The sequence below is a fragment of the Psittacula echo genome, assembly GCF_963264785.1.
Source record: "Psittacula echo genome assembly, chromosome: 6".
Classification (NCBI taxonomy): Eukaryota; Metazoa; Chordata; class Aves; order Psittaciformes; family Psittacidae; genus Psittacula; species Psittacula echo.
The window spans coordinates 40188195-40213770 of NC_137743.1; the positions used below are offsets into that span (position 1 = coordinate 40188195).

The 25576-nt window shown below is 35.2% G+C and overlaps 1 protein-coding gene across 1 annotated transcript in view; it reads right to left on the reverse strand.

The window, feature by feature from the left end:
* NEB (nebulin) overlaps positions 1-25576 on the reverse strand; it is a gene marked incomplete at both ends in the record, with an annotated part of 125402 nt that overhangs the window by 22065 nt on the left and 77761 nt on the right. The window contains 33 exons of the mRNA XM_080621910.1: positions 77-187; positions 1045-1149; positions 2535-2639; positions 3424-3528; positions 3696-3806; positions 6525-6623; positions 7884-7982; positions 8106-8207; positions 8693-8803; positions 9287-9397; positions 9516-9620; positions 10209-10313; positions 10436-10540; positions 11188-11292; positions 12526-12633; positions 12809-12913; positions 14511-14615; positions 16130-16234; positions 16743-16847; positions 17354-17458; positions 17773-17877; positions 19368-19472; positions 19896-20000; positions 20731-20835; positions 21008-21118; positions 21348-21446; positions 21642-21746; positions 21833-21937; positions 22525-22632; positions 23373-23480; positions 23758-23865; positions 24177-24281; positions 25038-25142. Coding sequence (XP_080478036.1) covers positions 77-187; positions 1045-1149; positions 2535-2639; positions 3424-3528; positions 3696-3806; positions 6525-6623; positions 7884-7982; positions 8106-8207; positions 8693-8803; positions 9287-9397; positions 9516-9620; positions 10209-10313; positions 10436-10540; positions 11188-11292; positions 12526-12633; positions 12809-12913; positions 14511-14615; positions 16130-16234; positions 16743-16847; positions 17354-17458; positions 17773-17877; positions 19368-19472; positions 19896-20000; positions 20731-20835; positions 21008-21118; positions 21348-21446; positions 21642-21746; positions 21833-21937; positions 22525-22632; positions 23373-23480; positions 23758-23865; positions 24177-24281; positions 25038-25142 — 3486 coding nt within the window. The remainder of the gene's footprint in view (positions 1-76; positions 188-1044; positions 1150-2534; positions 2640-3423; positions 3529-3695; positions 3807-6524; positions 6624-7883; positions 7983-8105; positions 8208-8692; positions 8804-9286; positions 9398-9515; positions 9621-10208; positions 10314-10435; positions 10541-11187; positions 11293-12525; positions 12634-12808; positions 12914-14510; positions 14616-16129; positions 16235-16742; positions 16848-17353; positions 17459-17772; positions 17878-19367; positions 19473-19895; positions 20001-20730; positions 20836-21007; positions 21119-21347; positions 21447-21641; positions 21747-21832; positions 21938-22524; positions 22633-23372; positions 23481-23757; positions 23866-24176; positions 24282-25037; positions 25143-25576) is intronic.

Below are 25576 nucleotides of genomic sequence, written 5' to 3' on the forward strand. Positions count from 1 at the left end.
AAAAAGAAAGTAGTGAAGAATTGCTTAGTGGAATTATTTAACTTGATAGAGGAAATAAGCATAGAGTAACTGCTACCTCGCTTGCTATTTTGGTTGCGTATTTGACGTGTAATAAGGATGGTGTAACCTCCAAGCCAGTAAGGTTTCTGCCCTTAATGTTCTCTTCAAAGTCCTTCTTATATTCTTTCTAATGAGAGTAAAAAAACCAAAAAAACCAAAACAAACAAAACCCAAAATTGCAAATATTTCTTACAATATTTTTAATTACACAAAAAACTACTGGGAGGATGGAGCAGTGGTTTTGTATTAATGTCACAGTCAACGCCGTGGGCACATAGAGCAATAAATCCTGTTTCTACTAAAGCCAATGAACCAGCTCATGACTTTCAATGGAAATATGACCTGACTCCTGCTTTTGTTTTATTTTTTTCTACTTAGTTGTACATGCCGAGAAAATGCTCAATGGAAACACTCAAACATCATGACTTTTGGCTGTATACAACTGTATACAACTGTTTTTCAGCATGTACAAGCCTTCATCTGTGGCAGAACAAGATTACAAACAGAAAAGAACTGCTTGAGGAAATAGAATTACAAGTCAGTGAAGAACACTATGACAGCAGAGACAAAGAGGAAATAAATGGGTTTCTCAAAAATAGAGTTCTGATGTGAAAAAAATAACCGGGGTACTTTCTGTGGACAATGATGATAACTGACGCACATACTCTTGTTGCAAATTTTAACTGAAATGAATTTCATATTACATTTCTTCTAAAGACTCGAAGACTTGCTTAAGCTTCATTAACTGACAGCTTCTTGATGTAAAATTACAGATGATACACACTTCAGCATGACATGGGAAAGCTTCATGGATTTTGAATGTAGTATTTCTTAATCAATATAAAGAAATGTGATACAGCTATATTTTTTCAGTCTATCAGCATGCACAAGATGCAAGTATAATTGCCTAAGTCACTGCAAAGTTTAACCAGAAAAAAAGAAAATTAAAGTTTTTTAGTCTGTCGGTATTGATTTTAACCATACCTCACTCTGCATGAGCTGAGATTCCTTTGCAGTAAGGTATGTTGGTGTTTCAAAGTCCAACATAGGTTTTCCTTTTTCCTTCTCATACTTTTCTCTGTATTTCACCTGAGAAGAAAATAAAAATGTTACCCTCAATCAAAGAACCAATTTGTCAACTAGTATGTTCCTACTATAGTCAACAGATCTGTGGTAAATGGCTTTAAACTGAAAGAGGGTAGAGTTAAATTAGATAGTGGGAAGAAATTCTTCACTGTGAGGGTGGTGAGGCCCTGGCACAGGTTGCCAAGAGAAGCTGTGCCATCCCTGGAAGTGTTCAAGGCTAGGCTGGACTGGGCTTTGATCAACTTGCTATAGTGGAAAGTTGGAACCTTCCCTGTGGCACGGGGGTTGAAACTAGATGATATTTAAGATCTCTTCTAACCCAAACCATTCTGTGATTCTGTGATTCTGTGATTCTATGAAAAGATTAATGTTTAATACTGAAATCTGTATTATTTGCAATAAAATGTAAAAAGCAAAGGTCAGGCTTGCAGCAACATGTGTGGCCTAAAATTCTACTGACTTTTGTTGTAGAGAATAAGCAGTGTTAGCTCAGATTTCAAGAAGACAGATAGCTATAAAAATCTAACTTGCAAGCACTCAGACTGCTCATGGCCCTGGCTGAGTTCAGCCAGTTACATGTTAGATATTATACAAACTGCTGTGTAAACAACCAGGTATTATACAGATTGCTGGAGTGTTAGCAGCCAGAATGAAAAGATGAAGTTTAGTGACTTGCTAACTAAAATGCTCACAATGATGAAGATATTCTAGCTTCAAGTTATAGTATCAGCCTCAAGGGCATCAATTTTCAGACTCCTGCATGAGCTAATGCTATGTCTTTGGCTGTGACAGACCCTGATCTCAAACTGGAGCAACAAGTAGTGACTTTAACTACAAACCTATTCACAACCATTTTCTTATAGTCCTTTGCTATGTAAGGTTTTTGTTCTTCCATGCCATGCAGCAGAACAGTAACTATGGCCCTTCGCATTCTAGCAGTAATTTCTCTCTTGCTTTACAGTCAACAAATACCTGTGAAAGTGATTTTGGATGCAGAATGTGGCTAGAACGAATAAAGCAGTTGAAAATATACTGTCAGCAACAACCCTACTTCTTTCAATTTCCATTTTCTCTGATTACCAAGTCATTTTTTTACAGACAAAATCACCCAAATTAATATATTTTTCTGTGTAAAAAGATGCATATACAACAGTCATAAGTAACTCTGAGATCTACTCTAGAATGAAGATATCATGCAGATATTTTGTTTTTTCTAAACTTGCAACTGTGCAAATATTTTTCATTGACGTGTTTACTCAGGTGTGCAGTGTTCATAAAGCGGATAGGCATAGAGGTTATTACATTTTGGAGAATTTGCTAGGATGACTTCAGTGATGGAGACTGATTCTCAGTGAATAGGGTTAATGAGAAACAGCTGACCAACTTACGTGGCTCTGTAGTTCTGATGCCTCCCTTAGATGAACCTGTTCAAGATTATCTGGCACCACAAGGTAGTGACCCTTACTCTTCTCATATTGCTTCTTGTACTGGTACTGAGGGGAAGGTGTCAAAAATCATCTCACTAACAAAAAAAATTATCCCCCAGCAAATTTATTTGTTAGGTCCAATCAAATCAACACTTCAATGGAACATCAAGAGAAATTAGAAATGCAAAAAGCAAAACAAAAGCAACAAGTTTAATTCCCAGTATCAGATAAAACTTCTAAAGATGTGGGTAAACAGTTACTTTTTTTTGACCATTTTGACTGAAACAAAGATTTTTTCAAAACCAGAATTAAAAAAAAAAGAAAAAGAAAAGGAAAAAAGAAAATACAGGGAATACATGAAAAAGCTGCATTAGGCAATAATGATATTTTACTTTTCTCATTAAAATTATTGGGTATTTTGTTAGGCATGATTCTGTAGGTCTACATGAGGGGAATGTTAAGCATAAACATGAAATGAAAAAAATAGACAAAAATAAAAAATTTAAATATAGCAAGCAGTAAATAAGACAAAAAAATCAAATCAAAAAAGAGAAGAAGATGGTGTTTGTTAGTGTAATGCAATCAGTTAAAATGTAATAAAGAGGATTTAAAATATTAGCAGTTCTGCAGCTGGTAAAGATTTGACTTCCCAGAGGACAAATGTGGCAAAATCACTAGTTAACAGGAAATAATCATTAGAAAGTAGAGGAAGAGATCACTACCAGGTGACATCCCATGAAAAATAGCAGATGGAGTAACTGTTACAGAAATATTTAGCAGAGATCATTTCAGAATAGAATCAATAGTAATGGAAAAAACAAACAAATCTGTGGTTAGTTAATGAGCTTACAGCACTGGCGAGCTGGCTTGTACTCAGGACATGGTTCATGATCAGCGATTCAGACATGTCAGTGACAGGCTTATGAAGTTTCTTTAAATCTGCCTTGTATTTCACCTGCCGGTAAGAAAGGACACACATCATCAGAAAAGACACACATCATCAGAAAAGACAACTGGTAGTAAAACCTGTGATGTTGAATGCATTAAGAACATAAAGGAGGTCTTTGTTAAAAAAACTTGAAACTTTTAATTTCCCAAAGGGAAAAGTAAAAGTAAACATACCTCACTAGCCAAGTTGTGAGCATCTTTCATGGTCTTGTAGATTTTAGCCTCCTTTAAATCATATTTTGGCTTTTTACCCATCTCTTTGGAAAAATTCTCCTTGTATTTCACCTAAATTAAAAACAAATAGATATTACAATTGATCTTGAGTGCTCATTTGTTGGCTGCAGAAGGCAAAGAGTCCCTACTTCAGTACTGATAGCAAGCAGAAGAACAAAACTGTAGCAACTTGAAGATATGCACTGGAATAAAGGCTTTTCTAAAGATGACTTGACATGGGAAGAAATCTACATCTCTATTTATAAAATACCACTTGCAATTTTTCACCCAGTGCACAGGTTACACCTCCTTATGGTAAAAATCACAGACATAGTCAAGAGATTTAGGTAGACAAAATACAGCTAAATTCTGGAGATGAAGAATACTTCACTTGATGGAACTGTACATATATAAAAGATGCCTTATTTCAAAAAGAGACAAGAGCTGACTCCTGAAGAGTATTAAAAGAATTTAAAGACTATTAAAAGAATTTAAAGAGTATTCAAAAGAACTTTTTATGTACTTCTTGGAGAAATGACAGCTTTAAAAACTACCTCAACACATTCAAGCACTGAAAATGGCAATATATCAAATACATTTATAGATAATGTTATACACATAGTGTGTTCTGTATAAATCAGAGATGAAGAAGAATGCTAATTATCACAAACAGAATAGTGATACAATTAATTACTAGGAATTAGGTTACGCAAGAGGGTTAGTAACACTTCCAAACCACATTAACATCACTAAGGGAAAGCATAGTGATGTAAACTGTGATAATTCAGTTGGAGGCAGAGAAATGTTGGTAGGAATGAGAGTTTTGCTAATGACTTAAATGAGGGCAAGTCCTTCTTCCATCATGACTTGTGCCATTCCACTGCTGCAGGTGCAGCTAAAGGCTAATTCCTCACTATTGCTTATAAACATACAAAAGGGACGGTTCCATTAGGAATACTTTGGGTTTATTGCCTTTTTTTTTTTTTTTTTGCTATTAGAGATGCATATTTTTTTTCAGAAGAGCTACTGAGGAGTGCAAGAGAAACTCCAAGTAAAATAAATAAAGAAATAAAATATTGAAGAGCTGATAACTAAGTTGAGGAAGAGATGACTCATGATATACTGGATTTAATGACAATTACAGAAATGTAAGCAGATAATTTTCTATCAGTAAGAAAAGAAAGATGTTTGCAGAATTAAATCATATTTCACAACCACACTTTACACTTCAAATTCATTGTCATATTCTTGTTCATACAGCATCATATAGTTCACTCTTGTGCTTTTGCTTGACAAAATATGCCACATTCAGATAAAACTCACAGTGAAATAGCCAAACCCACAAATTATATAGCTGCTGTAACAAAACAAATAATACTAATATTCTGACAGGAATTAGTATTGGTTCTGACCTCAGAAAAATTAAAACCAAGCAGAAGTATACTTGAATCTGTTACGTTTTGCAAGCTATGCAACATATTATCAAGATCAGATCATCATGCCGAAGAGTTCACTTTCCTTAAGCCCAGAAGAAACATTATTCTGCAAAATTAAAAGCAAGCATGCCAGATAGGTCCAACTGAATCGAACTAAAAAATGGCAAACAAGATAAACAAACTGGACACAATGCTTTATATTAAGAGAAGTTTATCAGAAGAAATACTTCAAAGAAAAAAAAAAGATTGCTCCAATTTTTCTCTGCTCCTTTACTGCCTCTACAATAGTAAATTTCTCTGAGAACTAAAATGATCTCAGTGAAGCACGTTTGTAAGACTAAGAGGAGAACTAGCTAGTAGTGGAACAAAAGTATGGAAAAGTAAGACCTCATTATCACTGAATGGCAATAAACATACTTTCTTCTTTTTCTTGTAGTTCAATTGTTCAGCTTAAGAATCGTTGGTTCTACTGAAAAGATTCTTGCTTATCCTGACACACAGAGTGGCTGACATTCAAACATGCAACACTTACATGCAGCAGTCTTAGCTAGACATGGAAAAAACATAATCCCCCTTTCTTTTAATTTGGAAATACATGTGTAAAACTGAAATGGCACAGATCTCTCTGCTGCCACTATAAAAACTGCTATGCAGCTGCTATTTTTCTGTTTTCCAAAGGTTTTGTCATGGCAAGAAACTATGTGCTCCAAAATCACTACAGGGTACACTTCTGATGGAGCTGATTCATACTCTATGCTTCAATTATGCCATTCTAACATAATGTGAACAGAATAGTTTAAATGGACACTTGAAGTCTGAACAGCTAAAACGAAGTTCTAATGTTAATCTTATGCATATGTTATGACTGGTTACTGGAAATTACTAGCACCACTGGTTGGGATTTTCATACACATATATTTCCATTTTTTGCACAGTTTCAGGAAAACCAGCTCAAGCTTATAAGTCTGGTTTTAGTGTTTTTGAGGGTGAAAAAGGTGAGTTTTAACACTGCATAAGTGCATCAGAAAATTCCATTAAAATTACTGGAAGTTCCTAAACAATTACAAAGGGTGTAATAATGTCTCAAGCTTCATGTGGTGTTTCTGAAACAGGCAAATTCCTCACCCACAGAATTCCTATTCACCATCCAACATTCCAGAGGGAAAACCAAAAGGTTATACCTAACCGAGCAGTCTCACAAGTTTTGCTACATTCAACACCTTTGACGCAAAAAGATCCATTCAACTGGTGCATCATAAATCTCTTAACAAGTTGGAATTGTAAGATAATATGCAAGCAAGAGACAGATGCGTAAAAATGGCAGTCCCAGAACTATCATTTAAAATGATCTTACATGACTACTTAGCATATTAGCTTTCTTAAAGGTTCTCATCCATGGGGTATCATAAGATGCAGCTCCATGCCCTCTCATATGTCGTTTGAGGTATTCTGCCTATAATGTGTAGCAAGAAAGCAAGATTAGAAATGCAAGCAATTACAGGATTAAAACATGAAGTGTTGAGAAAGAACCGAGTTGAACTGAAGTCCTGGCAGAAAAAATTGTCACAAGAAACAACAAGCATATACTTTGGACTGTCTGTAGAACGTGACCATTGTATGGAAGTGAGTAAGCTCCTGTTAATGTAACATATTAACTTCAGAAGCCAGAAGATTCTTTTAAAGGCACAAAGTAGAAAGAATGAGGGTTAATGTCCATCTCATAAAGGACAGATAATAAAAGTTAGGGAAAAGGCTGCTTCTTCTAAAGCCAATAAACAGAAAAGCTGAAAAAGAAGATAACATGGCTAACACTTCAGCCTTAGTATTTAAAAGACCTTGTCATGGCATCATTTTAAGGAGATTCTATAACTCTATTACTGATATTTATTAAGTCAGTAGAAAAGTTTAGCCCAGGAAGCCAACCGCATCCCGGGCTGCATCAAAAGGGGTGTGACCAGCAGGTCGAAGGAGGTGATCCTGCCCCTCTACTCTGCTCTCGTGAGACCTCACTTGGAGTATGGTGTACAGTTCTGGTGTCCTCAACATAAAAAGGACATGGAACTGTTGGAACAAGTCCAGAGGAGGCCACGAGGATGATAGGGGACTGGAGCACCTCCCATATGAAGATAGGCTGAGAAAGTTGGGGCTGTTCAGCCTGGAGAAGAGAAGGCTGCGTGGAGACCTCATAGCAGCCTTCCAGTATCTGAAGGGGGCCTACAAGGATGCTAGGGTTAGACTATTCATTAGGGACTGTAGTGACAGGACAACAGGTAACTGGTTAAAACTTAAACAGGGGAAGTTTAGATTGGATATAAGGAGAAATTCTTTACTGTGAGGGTGGTGAGGCACTGGAATGGGTTGCCCAGGGAGGTTGTGAATGCTCCATCCCTGGAGGTGTTCATGGCCAGGTTGGATGAGGCCTTGGGTGACATGGTTTAGTGTAAGGTGTCCCTGCCCATGGCAGTGGGGTTGGAACTATTGGTTCTTTATCTTAAGGTCCTTTCCAACCCTAACTATTCTATGATTTTATGATTTAACAAAGAAATACTTTGTATTGGAATTTAATTTTTTGTTTATCTTATTCCCTTTGAAATATTCCTTTATTCCCTAACTTAGAAATAATTTTAGCTATAATATTAACATTACACTGTAAATTAATACCATGCCACATTTCTCTCATTGCTTCAAAGTTTAACTAATTTTTTATTATTACCTGGCTAGTTAGCTTGGACACCTCCTTTGCCAATTCAATATCTGGACGTCCTAGCATGCTTACACCGATGCCAGCTTCTCCACGCTTTTTATATTCAATCTAACAAAGAAAAGAAATATAGTTTAGTCTTGATGACATTCCCTTTTAATTATTTCACTGACACTGGTTTTAGCAGTAAAATTACCGATAAGAAATTATATAGAAGACTTAAAAACCACTTACATCGCTAATTAACTTGGCAGCCTGAGTTGCTTTCTTAATATCTGGTCGATCTGCAATAGGTGTATAGTGGAGCTTTGACTTGGCATCTTTCTTGTATTCAATCTAATCCGTGATGATAGAAAGAGGAAAGAAAATTACTGAGGCTTGCTCATGAAGAATATAACTATTAAGGACACAGCAACATTGCTAGTAAAGTCCATGGGGTTTGTATGTTTGTGGTTTGTTTATTTTTAAATAATTTCACAAGGAATGGATTTTGGAAACTTTTTTGCAAGCTGCCTAGAAACAAAGAATTAAGCATACACAGTTCTGTCTGAAGGAATAATAAAAAAAATCAGATGTGATTTGCACTTGATTGTTTTAAATACTACCATGTGATTAAGTAGAAATATGATTGGAGAAGAAATCCTTTATTTCAGTGCAATTTTACATCTGTAAATAGTTGCACCATTACCTGTCAAAATTACACCTGAATGTGGAAGCTGCAAGGAAATCAGGAGTATGTAAACTTCAGGTTTTGCCAGCTGATGTTGATCGAATTTTCTTACACAAGCTACTTAATTTATGAAAAGACAAGACAAACTTACTGTACTCTGTTTTTTAGCAACTTCCATGGCATGTTTCACTTCAGGAGGCTCCAGCATGACAGAATAATTAGATTTGCCTTTCTCCTTCACAAACTGCTTTTTATAGTTTGTCTGTTAAGAACAAAAAGAGTCAGGTATGATTTTTTAATTTCACAGGTAAATGCTACTAAAACTTGGAAATAAACACACTGAAATTGTTAAGACAGACAAAATACAGCTTGCTCAAGTCCCAAAATGTATGGTCCCTAGCTTCTTTCATGTTGGCTATAATTTGCACTTTAGATTACAAAAGCTTGCTATTTGGAAATAACAATTTGTACTTAAATTCTGTTCTATGAAAAATAAAATCTGACTGAAGGGAACTCACTAGCACTCCAACCCACTACTTTTCTCCGGAGTATTTCAACAGAAACCCAATAAATGTGTTTAGCTCTAAAGCCTCATTCTAGTCAGAATTAATCTTTTCTGACTCCTTGGCATTTTATGATGAGACTCTGAATGTATTGCATGCATACTAAATCATGCAAGTGTTTAATCATTTACAGGCAGCAGATAATAATCTCACCACAAATTGTTATCACAGTAGTTACTTACCTCACTGACATTCTTGGTCACCTCTTTCACATGAGCAGTGTCTCGTGTCTCTGGCAGGGTTGTGTAAGATCCGTGTGGAAGCTGCTTCTTGCTGTGTTCTTTGTATTTGTTCTGAAAGCACAGAATAAAAATAGGTAAAAAAACCCCACAACATTGCAAGTCCTGCTCTCCTGCCCCCCATATTAAAAGGATATACTTAATATGAACAAATAACTCCCTGGTATTTTACCTCAGATACAAGAGAGCTGACATTCTTAGCCAGGAGGATCTGAGGTGTATCTGGAACAACAAGGTATGACCCTCGAGCTTTGTTGTGCTTCTCTTTGTATTTTATCTAGTGAGAAGAAAAGATATCATTTTAAGCAATGTGTATTTTGTCTTCCGGCAATTGAAAAAGAAATTCTGATAGTTGTGCCTGCTTGTTAGTGTAAACATTTGTAGAAAATCCCGTATTTTGATGTTTTCCAGGATAAATTCATTCCAGTCTATATATTCCTATAGTTCTCCCTTAGAATTTTATTAACATTAATATATTGAATATTGACTGTTCATATATTGTTAGGAATTATTAAAGATACTTTGTGTTATGCACAAGTTACATGTGCAGCTTTTCTTGTTGTTTTCTTCACAGTATTTGCATTTAAATAACAGGAATGCAGAGATATGCCAAAGGTCTAGGGTGTTCAGGCAATGCTAATTTGAGTACTTATTTAATCCATGAACTAGGCCAGTGACATTTACAAGACCAAATTTTTTCAGATTTTGCTAAATTGTTAATGAAATCAGTCAAATCAAATAATGAAGTGAGACTGAAAACAACTTCTCAAAGCTTCATTCTTAATCCAATCATACTTTCAATAAAGTAGTTCAGGTAGTAAGTAAAGTTCTAGTAGAATAAAAAAAGAGTGTTTCAAGTACTTACATCACTCGCCAAGATGGCATTATTTAAGGCCAATACTGTGTTTTTATCATCTGTGACGGAGAGTTTACATCCCTTTAGGGTTTCCCGGTCCAGTTTGTACTCATACTGCAGGAAGAAAAAATAAAACATAAAGCAGAGTCTCAAATCTTCTACTTTAATTATTATTATTATTGTGAACATGAGAAATGTGGAGAAAGGGAGTATTCAGTTTGTTCTGATTTTCTTACATCGCTCTGTTGCAGAGACGACTTGGCTGCTTGAACAAAGTCAGGCCTATCAGCAATCCAGTGCCAATGAGCCTTGGCTGCTTCATATTTCTTTTTATAATCCAGCTGTTTATAGTGAAACAACAAGAAAAAAAGAAGTTAATTGGAAGTTGTGTACTTACACATGACATTCATACAGATGCAAATTCTCTTTCAGTTTGTACCAGTTAAAGAGAGAAGAGGTAAGAAAATGCATCTACATCAAACTAAGGCTTTCCTCTGAATCATGTACAATCTAGGGGGAGTCCATTTACTCCAGTTTTTCCACTGTGAAGTCAAGAAAGGAATATGAACTACTGAAAAGATGTCAAGACTTTGAAGAAAGCTAGTGTTTTCAATTCCTTGTCTACTGAAGTGGATGTTGGGCCACCAATAATGGAAAATATTGGAGAGCTTCCCATGAAAAGCTTACTTAGTCTACAAAACAAGATCACAGAGAATTTCTGGAACAGTTAAGTCTGTCAGGGAAACTAGGAGAACAACAGATGTGTGACATACAAAGACTTCAAGTGACCTCAAGGAACAACTTACACGAGTGCACCCTTTAGTATGAAATAAAATAAAATATATTTTATTCAAGCAGCATAAGAATTAGAAGCAATGTCCAAGCTCAAAAAAAATCAATAGAACTGAAAATAATTTCTTACAGTCTCCATTGCCAGTATCAAACACTATCCAAAATAAAATTAAAGTATTAATAAAGCTGAACTCACATTGCTGTTTAGCTTGTAAGCGTGCCTGGGAGTCTTAATATGAACTGAATCTGCTACGACATTGCAGTGAGATTTATTCCTCTCATACATTTCTTTGTATTTCAGCTAAAGAAAGACAAACAAAAAATGATCACAAAGATATTATCATAAACAAGAAAAGCATCAAATTGTGAAAAACGTAATATTAAAAACTGCTCATGACAAGATAAAATCCTAACAAAAGAAAAAGAAATTATAACAATACAACTTAGTATGAACCATCTGCCTGAAAGAAGGGTCCTCTTCAGCTGCAGTTCTCTTTTAATAGAAAATGTAGCAGGTATAACTCACTATGAAGCACAAAACTTAGCAAAACCTGCACATGAACAGTAATTCTGCCCTTTTCTAGTTTTTAGCACCCAATAAAAATGCTTTAAAAAACCACTTATCTTCTGATAGGCACAATCATTGCTTTTTGAAAATTCCTGTATAGAATATCAAATCCAGCATTCAGTTTGGAACAGAAAAAATTATGTCAATTCACAGATCACTTTTGGACACCTTTGTCTCTTAATGATCCACCTTAGTATCTGGACAATATGTTTTATTTTCCTCCTAGATTGACTCATTATATAGATCATCCATGTAGCATGTGCATAACTTTCACGCTTATTGTAGTACGTATTCTTGTGGTACTATATTGAGTTACAGAATTGCTATTATCCTCATTTTATTTACGGATATCCAAAACACAACACCACAAATGTCAGAAAGAAAGCCTGGGTAGCAGGACGATTTAGGACCAGGACTCCCAAATCCTGTGATATTCTCTCCACTTCATCTTCCTTTCTCTCTCTTATTAGCCTTCCACTGTCCCATAATCAAAACACATATTTATTTCAGATCAGAATATTTACCTTACATATCCATAGTATCCATGGAAGAAATGAATAAACACAGTAATATATTAAGAATCTTATACAAGGCTTCACAAAAGCCACTGGCCAATAGAGGAAGAAAACCCAGAAACAAACTCCCTGAATCCATGCTTTAATTAGGTATCAGCTCTAGCTCATGGCTTTTATTACTAGTGAGGACTGTTCTACCCCATCAATAATGTTTCAAGATCCACAGAAGAACATGACATAAAAAACTTCCTGAATACTTTCATATTTTGCTGTGTATTTTGAAAAAGTATTGAATGCATAGACAGTTTTTATGAAAATAAAATTAACTACACTCTAACAAGAAGCTATTTTTTTAATTACATTGTTACTTATGAGTTATAAACATTTCAGATCAAAGTAAAAAGTTGACTATGTGTCTTTTTGACACCATGGACACAGATGATTTACTTACATCACTTATTCTGTCCTTCACCTTGCGCACATGCAGTAACATTGGTGTATCATGGATTGTAGTATAGCCTCTCGGCTTCGCTTTGTTGTATTCCAACTTGTAAATAATCTGAAGACATTAATTATAGATTATATTATTTATTGACAGTCTTTGCATCAAGATTGAAAAAAATTAAGATGAGAAACATTTGATAATGGACTACTGTAAATGCCATCTTGTTAATTATCACTCTTCAAAGGTATGAGAGAAGGAGGTATGCTTAAGAGGGACTGCCCACACTTACATCACTAATCTGTTTGTTGACTTTTGTAGTCCTTAAGTGTTCTGGAGTATCTACAACCATAGTGTACTTGTCTTTCTTCTTTTCATAGTCCTTTTTGTATTGAACCTGGTGATTGGGAAAGATTGTATGTTAACCACACAAACCAAGACAAAACAACTTCAGGAGATACATTTATATTCATACAAAAAATTGCAAAATCCTTCCACCAAAGCCAAAGAAAGCTGAATATGCATAATAACTGAAACTTTGCAAACCCCTTATTTCCTTAAGAGGCTACTTATCTATTCATGTGATTAATTTTATGTTTATTTCAAGCTGCTTCATTTCTATTCTGTATCTCCAGGATTGAGCTAAAAAAGCAATCTTGGCAGACCAGTGACTTTTAAAATTCATAATTGGACAATATCTCATTAATTAGAATGAGGAGAAATGTAAAACATCTTACAAAACAGAAGATAAAACCATTCACTGAATATATGATAACGCCAGGATATTTTAAAGGCTTTGGTAACAGGATTTTTGTCTTGATAATGTCTTTCTTAAATATCATCTTGCCCTGCTCAGGACTCTAAACCCGTTTTCACAGAATTCAGTGAGAACAAACTGTACAGCGAGAATGGAAATGCATCATAGACAGTCTGATGGCAGGTGGAAGATAGTAGAACACATTTTTAATAAAGAGCTTTCATGCTCTATCTTGCATCAAAAAATAAAACCATGCTTTTGAAACAAGACTGTGACAGACAAAACATAAATCTTGATATAATTACATACAAACAACACATCATAACATGAAATCAATCCAGATGAACATGCAGGTCAGCCAGAGTGCAAATGGCAACGAAGCACAAGACAGACTTGTGAACACCATGAACACCAACACAGCTCTAGATCCCAGACACCTATAGAGTGGAGAGAGTTAGGCAAGGTACTGTATATATGTATGTACTACAGATGTGCATACAACTTACATCTATGTAACTAATGTCAAGAGTATATACTAAAAGACTTGAATACTATCCCATTAAGGAAATTACAATTATTTTGGGAAATTATATATTATAATTTATATATAATTTATATATAATTAATATATAAATATATAATTTATATATAAAATATATATAATATATATAATTAATATATAATTAATATATATAATTAATATATAATATATATTAAATATAATATATATAATTTATATATAGTTAATATATAAATATAATTTTTATATATATAATATATAATAATATTATAATTTAAGGAAATTATTATTTTGGGGAGAAAAGAGTAAATTTTAGATTAATGTGAGGGCACTCAAAAGCCAAATATGTCACTGTTGCTTCATCTAGATATGAGTAAGAAGATAACGCTTGTAAAAGTCATTAGAAGAGAGGTAATAAAAAATAGATGCATGATAGTGTATTTGTTTTTTAAAACCTCTCCAATGACTTTAAGAGGCATTACATTCCTGATGACAATTGATGCACAACATATCAAAGTACATACAGTAGAAATCAGCTCACTCAAAAAGTACTAATTCTTTTTGGGCAGCAAACAAAGATTGTCTGTTCAACTGAACTAAAATATCACAACATCACAGGTGAAATCTATGATACTGCTAGCTATAGACATACCACACAGAGCAGCTGTGAGTGAACCCAGCACATTATGGTAGCACTGGCTAGTGCTCCTACAGTACCTGACTGCTCAATGTAGTCGCCCACTTGGCCAGGAGGTTCTTAGGATCATCCACAATAACACTGTACTTATCCTTGAGCTTCTCATAGGCAGCTTTATATAACTTCTGCTCAGAATAATATAATACATTGTAACAAATCAGAAGTGAAGACCCAAAGAGATTACAGTTCTAACCATTGAAATCTCTTTATATGAACTATTTAAAGGCTGCGATTGAAGTTCATATCCAAAAGAGAAATATATATATACATATAAAACAAACAAACCCAACAACAAAAAGAGGAAATATCTGCAAATAGTACATGCATTTCTGAACTTCCACTGGAAGGCCTAATCTACAATTTAAGGATATCTATATTCTATCACTGCCACTCTTCAATAAGCCATTTTATGACTTACTTTTTCAGGAAAAATAATTGCAGAAGCAACCCTGTATGGAACTAGATTCTTGATTTGAGTACAAAGAGAACACAATGAGATGGAAGAGTAAAATATAATGCTATACTATCATCAGACATTTTGTAAGAAAAACCTATAATCCCTCAATACAAAAAACATCACTACATAACAGAAGACATTAAGGTAAGTTCCTCTCAAGTTATGGAGCCCCCCCATTGCTAAAATTTTACTCATTTATGTTTTTCATATAAAGTTTTTCCTTATTTGCTCTACCAAACAATAAGAAAACTGAATACTAACAATCTTCCATAAGAAACTCCAGTTCACTGCTTATCAAATTTGAATATGAAATTATAGCAATGGTGCTGGAATGGTATCTGTTGTGAAACAGTTTTTCTTACCTAGAACAGGTACACTGTAATGCATTCACTGACAGATAAACAATTTAACATAATATTTGGTGAAAAAGAATAACATATCAAGATCACATCTCAAGATGCGAGAGTCTAATTATACACTGCTTTAATGAAAAGTATCAGAGTCTGGTATGGTATGTAAACACCAAGCTGATGAGAATTCACCTAGAACACCATGCTTTTCAATGGACTTTGTCCTGTGGGAATACCACACTACTCCTAGAAACTCCATTGCTGATTTTAAACGCAGGGACATTCATTAACCCCTTTTGCTACTATGTTGTGCTTACTGTTTCTTTAGCACTGCAGGAGAAAAGTAAGCAAAAGTAAGTAGTAGAGTGGGAGAATTCAAGGCAAAGTATCTGAAATGAGAGATGTGGTAATTTCAGGCATAATATTATCTTCCCAACACTAATGAAGGGTTTTTTCCAATGTTTCAGAAAAGAAGTTGTAATTCTCTCTACGCCTTTTTCACATGACAATCAGTGTTACTAGACAAGCAGCATTATTTACATTACCATTTATTTACCTGTCAGCAAAGGAGAAGTTTCTTTGCAATGACAAAATAATGGAACAGGGCTCAGGATTTCACTTTTTAGGGACTGTAAACCTGCCCTGTCCTAACACTCAGACAGACACTAAGAACAACCTTGTCTTTCATGGGTTTAGTCTGACCTTAAAACATCTTTAGGCCTGAATATATTTTATATAAAATTTCAAAAGAAATATCAACCTTTAGCTTGGTATTGACATATACCCACTTACTATGTCAGTATGAGACTCTATGGGAATCTTTAATACTTACCGCATCCCTCAACTGAGTTGCGTATTTAAAATGCTCATTAATTGGAGAATCAGCTACATACTTAAAATGAGACTTAGTCTTCTCAAACATCTCCTTGTACTTACACTGGAGGAAAAACGAAAAAAAAACACACACAAAAACCCATTCCAATGTTAATCCAAAGAAGGGAAAGGCAATGAAAATTTATTACAATTTAGAAACAACCTGCAGCAAAACTATGGCAGAATCATCGCATAAGTGCGTTTTACATATCTACCAACAAAAATTAGTTGTAAATGCAGTATTTTGCAGAATGGAACTATTACATCAAGAAAGCAATGGAAATTTCAGGTCTTCATAATTTTAAAGCTAGACCTAGAATCACTAGAAAAATTACTATGGAACTGATAGCCTTGCAAAGAACAGAGGGGGTAAGTAAAAGATCGTTTTGCCTCTGTTTTCTTTTATATTGTTTTCTTTTACTGAAATTTTTGATGCTATATATTACATTCTACCATAAATACAACATATCAACATCTAGGTCAGAACTGGATTCTCCTGTGAAAAAATTATATCTACAATATAAGCAAACATCACAAAACATTCAGTAACAATTTGGACTTTTTTTACTTACCCCACTGTAGAGCACCTTATTCTGCTCTGCCAGAGCAAAACTTGGAGTATCCCATGCATAACAGCCAATGCCTCTGAGCCATGATAAGTCTTCCTTGTATTTAACCTTTAGAATTGAAATAAAATTATTCAGTTTTAAGCAGCACCAAGTTACAGCTGAACAATGCTGAAATGGCACCCCAACACAAGGTGCAGCAAAAAGAGCTACATCCATAATTATTCCATTGTAAAATATGTTACAGTTACTCATACTTTTCTGATGGACTCAGATTATTCACATTCCTAACCTATCATTAGCTACTGGAGTTCCTGTGTGAATTAAAAAACATTTGTTCTTGCACAGTTAAAGAGTTATTGTGTATGCACAGATGTGTACAATTGTTAAAGGGTTAACAAACAAATCTAAGCAAACACAAATGAAATGCATTAAGACTATTCTGGTAATTTCAAAAGCAGATGGGACAACTGATTTGCTCCTTCAGATGGTGAAAGCGTGAATCCCTTAAAAAATTTCAGCTGCCTTCTCTTTCTTGAGAAATAAGTTTTGGCTTTCATTTTGGAAACCTGCTTATAACTTTCAACATTTCTCATCTGGGAAGTATGTGAACTCACATCACTAATAGCATCTGTGACTATGCGATGATGGAAGTGTTCTGGTCGGTCTGGGATCGATCTCCAAATTCCTAACTGGCTCATGTAATTTTCCTTATATTTCACCTACAAAGAAAATTGAAGAATGAAGGAAAAACAATTTGCGGAGAGAACACTCCAGACCATGCAGTTTCAAGACAATTCTTTTTCTAAAACACCAGAACTAAACCAGTGGAAATGAGGTTAACTTACATTCACCTTTGTAATATCAAAGGCAATCAAGTGCACAATACTTCATGGAAGGAAAGAAGTTAGTATTAACAATGCTGACCATATTTTATAATTATTTGCCACACCTAAATAGAATGATAGCATAAATGGTATATTCTAGCTTATTAAATTACAAACACTAATTAGGAATGAGAATGTTTGATACATACGCTGCTAATATCATCGGTGACCTTTCGATGATAGACTATATTCAAAGCATCTTTCACTGTGTGGTATTTGCCCTTAGTATTCTCAAAGGTTTCTTTGTAGCGCAACTGGCAAGAAAAATAACATAGAAAACAATACATTATATTGTTAAGAAGCTCCAATTGCCTACTATCAATTGTAATTTGAACAAGATTTATGGTGAAAATTTGAGAAAAAAAAGAGTCAGCACATCTAAAGCAACACTTCTTGCGTTTCACTTTCAGACTGAAGACCAAGAAAGAAATTATCCATGTATCATGAGACTACTCTCAAGAACAGCAAAAGTGCCACTTTTGGTATAAAAAACCTACTTTCCTACAAATCCTACTTTGGAGAAAGACTTTCTTAGAGGAGAAATTCAGGCATGCAAAAGAACTTGGATGCTCCTCTGCAGTAATTAAAAATCATTCTTAAGAGAGCAGTAAGACTTATCACTAGCCTAAACACCAGCCTAGCACATACGCTTTCAGAATACAACATGCAGTCTGAAATACATAGCAAAGATCTCATGAATGAGTTGAGTACATTTAGGTATTGCCTTAAATCACAGACCATTACACTACATGTTTGAAGGAAAGATTGATTTCACCTTAGTAGCCTAACATGCAGATAATTTTTCTCACTAATCTACTTCTAAATTAAAAAATGAGCATGCTGTCAGTGATGTGCAACTTTACTTCTAATACAAATCTGAGATGAAAATACCTGACAAAAGACATTCTATCCTAGCTCCAGCATCAATAATTTCAATTCAGTCTGAATTATTCGGAGATTTTATGTGTAAGCAAATGTCCGGAGGGATGGGGAGGAGAATCGAAAGAATGTAACTCCCACGGGTTGAGATAAAAACAGTCCAGTAACTAAGGTATAACACAAAACTACTGCTACCACCAATAATAATAATAAGGGAAATAACAAGGGAAGAGAATACAATACCATCCGTCGACTGATACACAGCCCAACCCAGCAGTGAGCTAGCCTTTCCAGGTAACTCCCAGTTACATCCTGGGCATGACGTGCTGTGGTATGGAATACCTCTTTGGTTTAGTTTGGGTCAGGTGTCCTGTCCCTGCTTCCTCCCGGCTTCCCCTCCTCCCTGGCAGAGCATGAGACTCACAAAGTCCTTGGTCAGAGTAAACATTCTGACCACCAACTGAAAACATTGGTTTTATCAGTATCATTCCCAGGCTGAAAGTCAAAACCACAGCTCTACACCAGCTACTAAGAAGGAGAAAAAGTGACTGCTGCTGCTGAACCCAGGACAGCAAATTAGTTTAAATCTATTTCTTCTTTTTGTAAACCACACTGCAGTGCAATAGAAAATGAAAAATAATTACAATAAATGAAAAAAAGCATTTCAGTGACATCAAGTAAAAACATAATAATCTCTGTAATATCAAATGGAAATGTACATGCAAATGGGGTGACCTAGTTGATGACCCACAGTGAGATAGCCTATGCTCTGCATAATTGTTCCCCTTTGATCCCTTTTCTGTTCTTTTTGTAAAGAAACAAACAAAAAAGAAAACAGCAGTGGAAGTGTTCATGGACTACGTACATCACTGGCATTCAGGTACGCTCTCTTGGCTCTGATCAAGACTGGTGTGTCAGGGACAGGCGTGTATTTGTCCTTCATCTTCTCATACTGGGTTTTATACCTTTTCTAAGAAAGACAGCAAAAGGAAAAAGATGTACCTTTAATATTAGAAGCATTTGCTAATCTGATGCTACAGTAACACCCAGGGGCGCTACACTGAGTGCACGAAGTTATTCTTGCAGAGCATTTCTGTCAAAACTTTGGGAAACAAGCTCAGCTGGTCAGCTCTTTCTAGGTCTTCCTGGTCTTGCAGCCAATGTACCTCAGATTCTGCAAAAAAGCACTTAAAAGCAGGTATCTTATAAAATACTAAAACATATTAAAAAAGCGTAATGTCTTACCACAACTTAAAAAAAGAAATGTGGAACTTAAGCATAAGAGACAGAAAACTAAATGAAGGATAAACAGATTTAAGCCTTGAAATTAGAAATAGAACTTCTAAACAGTTGAGCATAGTGGTACCAAACAAAAAATATCCAGATATCTTACCTCACTGACCATGTCCTTTATATTCCTAGCATGTGTAAAGGCTGGTGTCTGACCATCAGCATGATGATGGGGTCTCTCTTTTGTGGCAAGTTCCACATACAAGTACTGCAGCAAGAAAAAAACAAAAACAAAGAAAAAATATATTACATTTTAACTAAGCTTTACCTTATCTCTCTGAAAAAATGCCTGCAAATTCACAATGTGTACATGACCACACAATTTATTCCAGGAAAAAATATTGTGACCTTTCCTCTTCCATGCTATCTCAGTTCACCTTTCTCTAGTAGTACTCCTGATGCTCTGTAACTGCCAGTAACATGCTTACAAACCAAGAAGTCAGATACATATGACATTAATGACCTCTCTGGCCTACACGCAGACCTAGGTTTAAACAAAAGCATCCATAAGGTCCGCTTTTCTCTCATGAGCATCTTCATTTTGTTCTACAAATTTAAAAATTCCACAATGTTTTTAGCCAGGAAGTCAGATAATGAGCTAGAATATGAATAAAAAAATTATGATAAATAAACGCAGATCAATAAAAATATTTATGCCTTTAATGAAGTCAGAGGTTTAGAGAATTTGAACCAGAGTTCAGTGCTCTATTTCACATAAACAAAGCTGAACATGTCCATTATAGAGACATGGTCAACATGAAAATTCATAGCCACGTAACAATGAGCAACAGTCATTATAGATGTCCTTTCTAGTAATTCTACATGGCTTTGAAATGGCCTGGAAAGATTTTGCTGTACTTTAATGGTATATTAAGAGGGATACCCTGACCGTTTTGTTTTGTTTTGTTTTGTTTTTTTAATCAGAACAAATTTTTCACCTGGCTCTGTATTTTTTGTCCTTGCTTGGCTCTCAGGAAGTCAGGTGTATCAAGGATGGAAGTGTATTTTGTCTTCAGCTCCTTGCCTGCAGCTCTATAAACCAGCTGGAAAGAGACAGGTCCATGCATTATTTCTTGTTGCATATGGTCATTGAGCAGCTGAACAATCACAGCTTTGCAATTATAATACCTAACATATTTAAAAAAAAAACAACAGTGGGAGGGGCCAAGCTTAATTATAGCTAACAAAGATGTGCAAAAAGAATACAGAACTTACTTCACTCAAATGGGTTTTTAGTTCCTGAACCGCTCTGTATCCAGGAGTATCCAATACTAAGTTGCACTTAGCCCACATCTTCTTTGCAGTATCAGTGTATATATAATTAGACTGGAAAAAGAAAACCACTATTACTTAGGAAGCTTTTATTATTCTTGGTAGTAAAGAAAATTTTACAGGGTAACCTAACAGTGCTTTGAAACAACTAAGTAGCTTTATGGTAGGAAATTCTGTCATAAGTCTTTACTCATTTTCATGTACTTAACTTCCTGGAAGTACATAGCATGCATGTAAATAAATCAACTGTTGCTATACATGGTTCTTAGAAATAAAACCTTACCCAAAGTTTGCGCAGCTGACGAGCACGGACCATATCAGGAGTATCATACAGGAAGCAGCCCAAGCCCTTCAACCACTTCAGATCTTCTTTGTATTTATTCTGAGGCAATTACAAAAAGAAAACTCCGAAGTTAACTTTTGGGATAATTTCATTAATCAGTCTCTAAACACAGTGACAAAGTATTTATCTATTATAGAACAGAATACAAACAATAGAAGACAAATTCCACTCTCAGTATAAAAGCATTAGGTGTGCTGTATTTAAATAGCAGGTATCTTAAAAGATGTTGCTTACATCACTTGTGATGTCCCCAACATAGCGGCAGTGCAACACCTGAGGAGTGTAGGGCAAGGAAATCAAGTGTCCCTGCATCTTAAAGAAATCTGACTTGTAGATCAGCTGAAAGACAAAGGAAAAACAGCATTTCATGTTTGGTCATGCTGAATATTCTAAATCTCTTCTGGTTATGTTAGAAAGATACATACATCACTGACAGCTTCCTGTGTTGCTCTGACTTGACGGATTTCTGGTGTGTCTGGAGTGGTATGAATCTTATCCTTGTACTTGTGGTATGTTGCCCGATACAATCTCTGTATCAAAGAAGACAGCATTCTACATTTGAAAAACTTAAAGTGGCAAGCAGTTTGGCAGAGTAAAGACCTCTCTTATAAGGGAAGGGTTTTTTGCTAGCTATTGCACAACTACTAGAGGAAAGGGAGCAAGCACACTATTTTAGATAGCAGCATCTCTAATACATAGAGAATCTGACACTTTTAATTCTTTGATGTTTAATTTTCATCCTGTTAAAGCCAATGATCAAAGAACTGAGTACATCCATATAAAAATCTAGAACTATCGAGACCCAGTGTCATACAGATATAATAATCTCTATGCAACTTTAATCAAGTAGCAGCAGATCAGTTAATAAAATAAGACTGCAACTGATTGTACATTATGGTAACAGTTTTACAGAATTATGTGAAGTTAGAGCTACAAAATACCTTAAAAAGCCATACAGCCTGATTCCATGCCTGGATCAATGATCCCTTACCCTTCTTGACGGATATTTGCCTACACAGCTCTTAAAAGCCTCAAAGAACAGGAATCCTACAACCCTCTTTACTCATATTTTGGTCACTACAAATGCAACATAAGCAAACAAACATATTTACTATACCTCATTAATGACTTGATTCACTTTCTTCACATTTTCAAACCCAACATCTTTAGGACCCAGAGTATAGCCTTTAGCTTTCATGTGTTCATAGGCTTCTTTATATTTCAACTATAAAGTGGAAAAAGGAACAAAACACAGAGAAACTAAATTTGATCATGATTCTACTTACAGTGCAGTTTTGCTAGGAATTTGTGCAGTATAAAGAGTCAGATTTTTAGAGATAAGCAAGTGAGATATAGCTATATCAGAGTTAAATACACATCATCATTTTTATCATGCAGCCCAAGATTAATAATGTTTTAAATTTCTCTTACATCTAATAAGGTATTTGCATCTGCTTGAGAAAATTTGTATTTTGATAGTAATTACTTCAGCTAATTATAGGGTTTGGTAACATTTAAATTCTGCTAAGGCAAACATTATTGGTCCTACATTGCCAGTGACTTGGTTCTAGCCCTGTCTCCTTGGACCTATGTGGTAGGTAGCTTGTCTCCAATCTTTGCTCTGTTTCCCACAGCTCCTGACTGGAATCCGCTGGATGGACCTTGGCCCTGATTCCTCCCCTTGTCTGAGACTGTTGATGCAATGTGTTACCAGCACCCTGCTCTGCCCACCCCATTCAGGTATAGTGGGACCTCCCCCCAGCTGATGAAGTCACTGCCTATGTCATGGTCACCTTCAGTTCCTGGCTCAGGCATTCACATGAAACTACCCCACTCTTGTTGCTCTCTGAAAAGCAGTCTCATATCTGAGAAATAAGTGTCACAAACAGTTGTGTGCTCATATTGGACAGGCATCAAATATTCCCTTGCAACTCATTCTGTGGAAAGACTTAGTACATGACTTACATCACTTCCAATGTATTGGACATGTTTAGCATGCTGAAAGCCGGGAGTGTCTGTGGGAAGGCTGTATCCAGTAGGCAGAGCATTCACACCAGCCCAGCGATACAAATTCTACAACAGAAGAGAGAGAGTTTGTGACAACTGTGTATAATATTTGAGAGTATTCACTGGCTGCATAGGAAATCTTGTCATTGCAACTGGCAAATGATTTCCGCCATGTCTGCATTATAACACATACTTGTAGGTTAAATGAGGACATTTCCCCACTTTCATTTAGACCAATGAAATCTAGCTTCTTTATCTGAAAAGCTGAAGGCAGGCATTAACTTTCAAAAAATTTTCTTTTTGGATATCAGAAACCCTGTGGACCCAAAAGTTTTATACTTACTTCACTCTGTATTTTGTTTGCATGGTACGCCCGCTCCAAATCTACTGTTTTATCAGTAGGAATCATTTTGCCTTTAACATTGTGCAGATATTCACTACGATAGACAGCCTGAGAAAAAGGAAAAACCAATTAGAGGAGAGTCATAACTGTGATGTTTTCTCTCAGTATGTATTTTTTGCACACATACAGGAATTTCTCCTAAAAAACTGGATTAGTTCTTTTGATTCAGGCAATTAATGATTTTAGTGATTGTGTTCTCATACCTTAATAAAGGCATAGGCAATGAGTTATACATAACCAGCAATGATTAAATTATTAAAATTAAATTATTAAAAAATGGGATAAAAATCCCATTTCTAGAACTTGTGAGGTAATGACATACACAATATTAGGGGGTGAAGGGTGATACAAACACTTACTTCACTTATATTCAAACCACTGAGAACATTCTGGACATAGACAGGAGTGTCTGTGACCACAGTGTAGTCATTCTTCATCTTTTCTGCCTTAGATTTGTACTTAATCTGCAAAGGGAAATTCAAGAGCTTTAATTAGTATGGCTACTCATCATTAATGGAACATAATATATCATTATATTTGCTATATTTACTATTTATTTTATTAATGAACTGTTCTATTAGTGAAGCAGCATTTAAAGACAAAGTATATTGAAATTCTGGCTGAATAAACGAACATGGCACCTCACTAGATACGAACAGCAGAAAAGTTTTATCAAGGAATACTAGAAAATGTCAATATAGAGTAGGCATATGTACCATGTGACAAATATCCAACACACTTCTGATACAGGATTTGAGAAAGGACGTACGTTCTCAAAACCCAGAATAGTTATTCTCCCATTCAAATGGCTTAATCATAAACTAAGGATATGTCCTAAAATCTTGAGAGGAGGGAAAAAGGAAAAAATCATAAAACCATCATCAAAAGATATTAAAAAAAAAAAAAATTTGCATCACTTCTGCTTTACTTGAAGGGTTCTGAACGAAGTATTAATACTTCTAGTAGTACTTATAATAGTATTTCTTTACTATTTCACCTTTTCTGAGAAGTATTAAAAAATTGAATGGGATGTATCCTGAAAATATATACTTCCAGAGCAGTAAGGTTTAAATAACCATTTATGATTATTTAATGAATACTTCAGTAGAGGAGGATAGAGAACATTTTCCAGACTATGTCTGGGGTAGAATAAAGCTACTCCATCCTTTTAATACAGTAGAGTGAAAAAACCTAGAAGTAAAACCAGTGTATCCACTCACATCACTGCGAAGATCGTAGGCATGTTTGGCATGGAGAATTTCAGGAGTATCCCACACAAAGCAGCCAATACCTTTCAGCCAGTTAAGATCATCCTTGTATATGACCTAAGGTATCAGAGCAAAGCAACAATCTGTAAGACTTCCACTAGGATCTAATCTCTTACTGCTAAATCAGTCCGAAAAACAACTGTCGAAAGGTGGCAAGTAAAACATCCAGTATTTTTACTTTTTTTTCATTTGTTTGAGAAAATCAAAACAATTTCATTTTGAATTTAAATAATTTTTCTTCATTGCTTCAATTTGGCCAAAAAATAAAAAAAAAAACAAAACCAATAATTATTAAAAATCATACTTCCATATCCTACTGGGCAATGATTTACTGATAGATCATTGCCGATCTACAGCACTGACCTAGGCAAGGCAAGTGCATGGAAGCATCACACCACCAGGCTTTTCTGAAAGTTCCAAAGTTTCCACACCTTATGCAACTAAATAATAAAGGACAATATACAGACAGGGATGGCTGAACCTGTAGAACT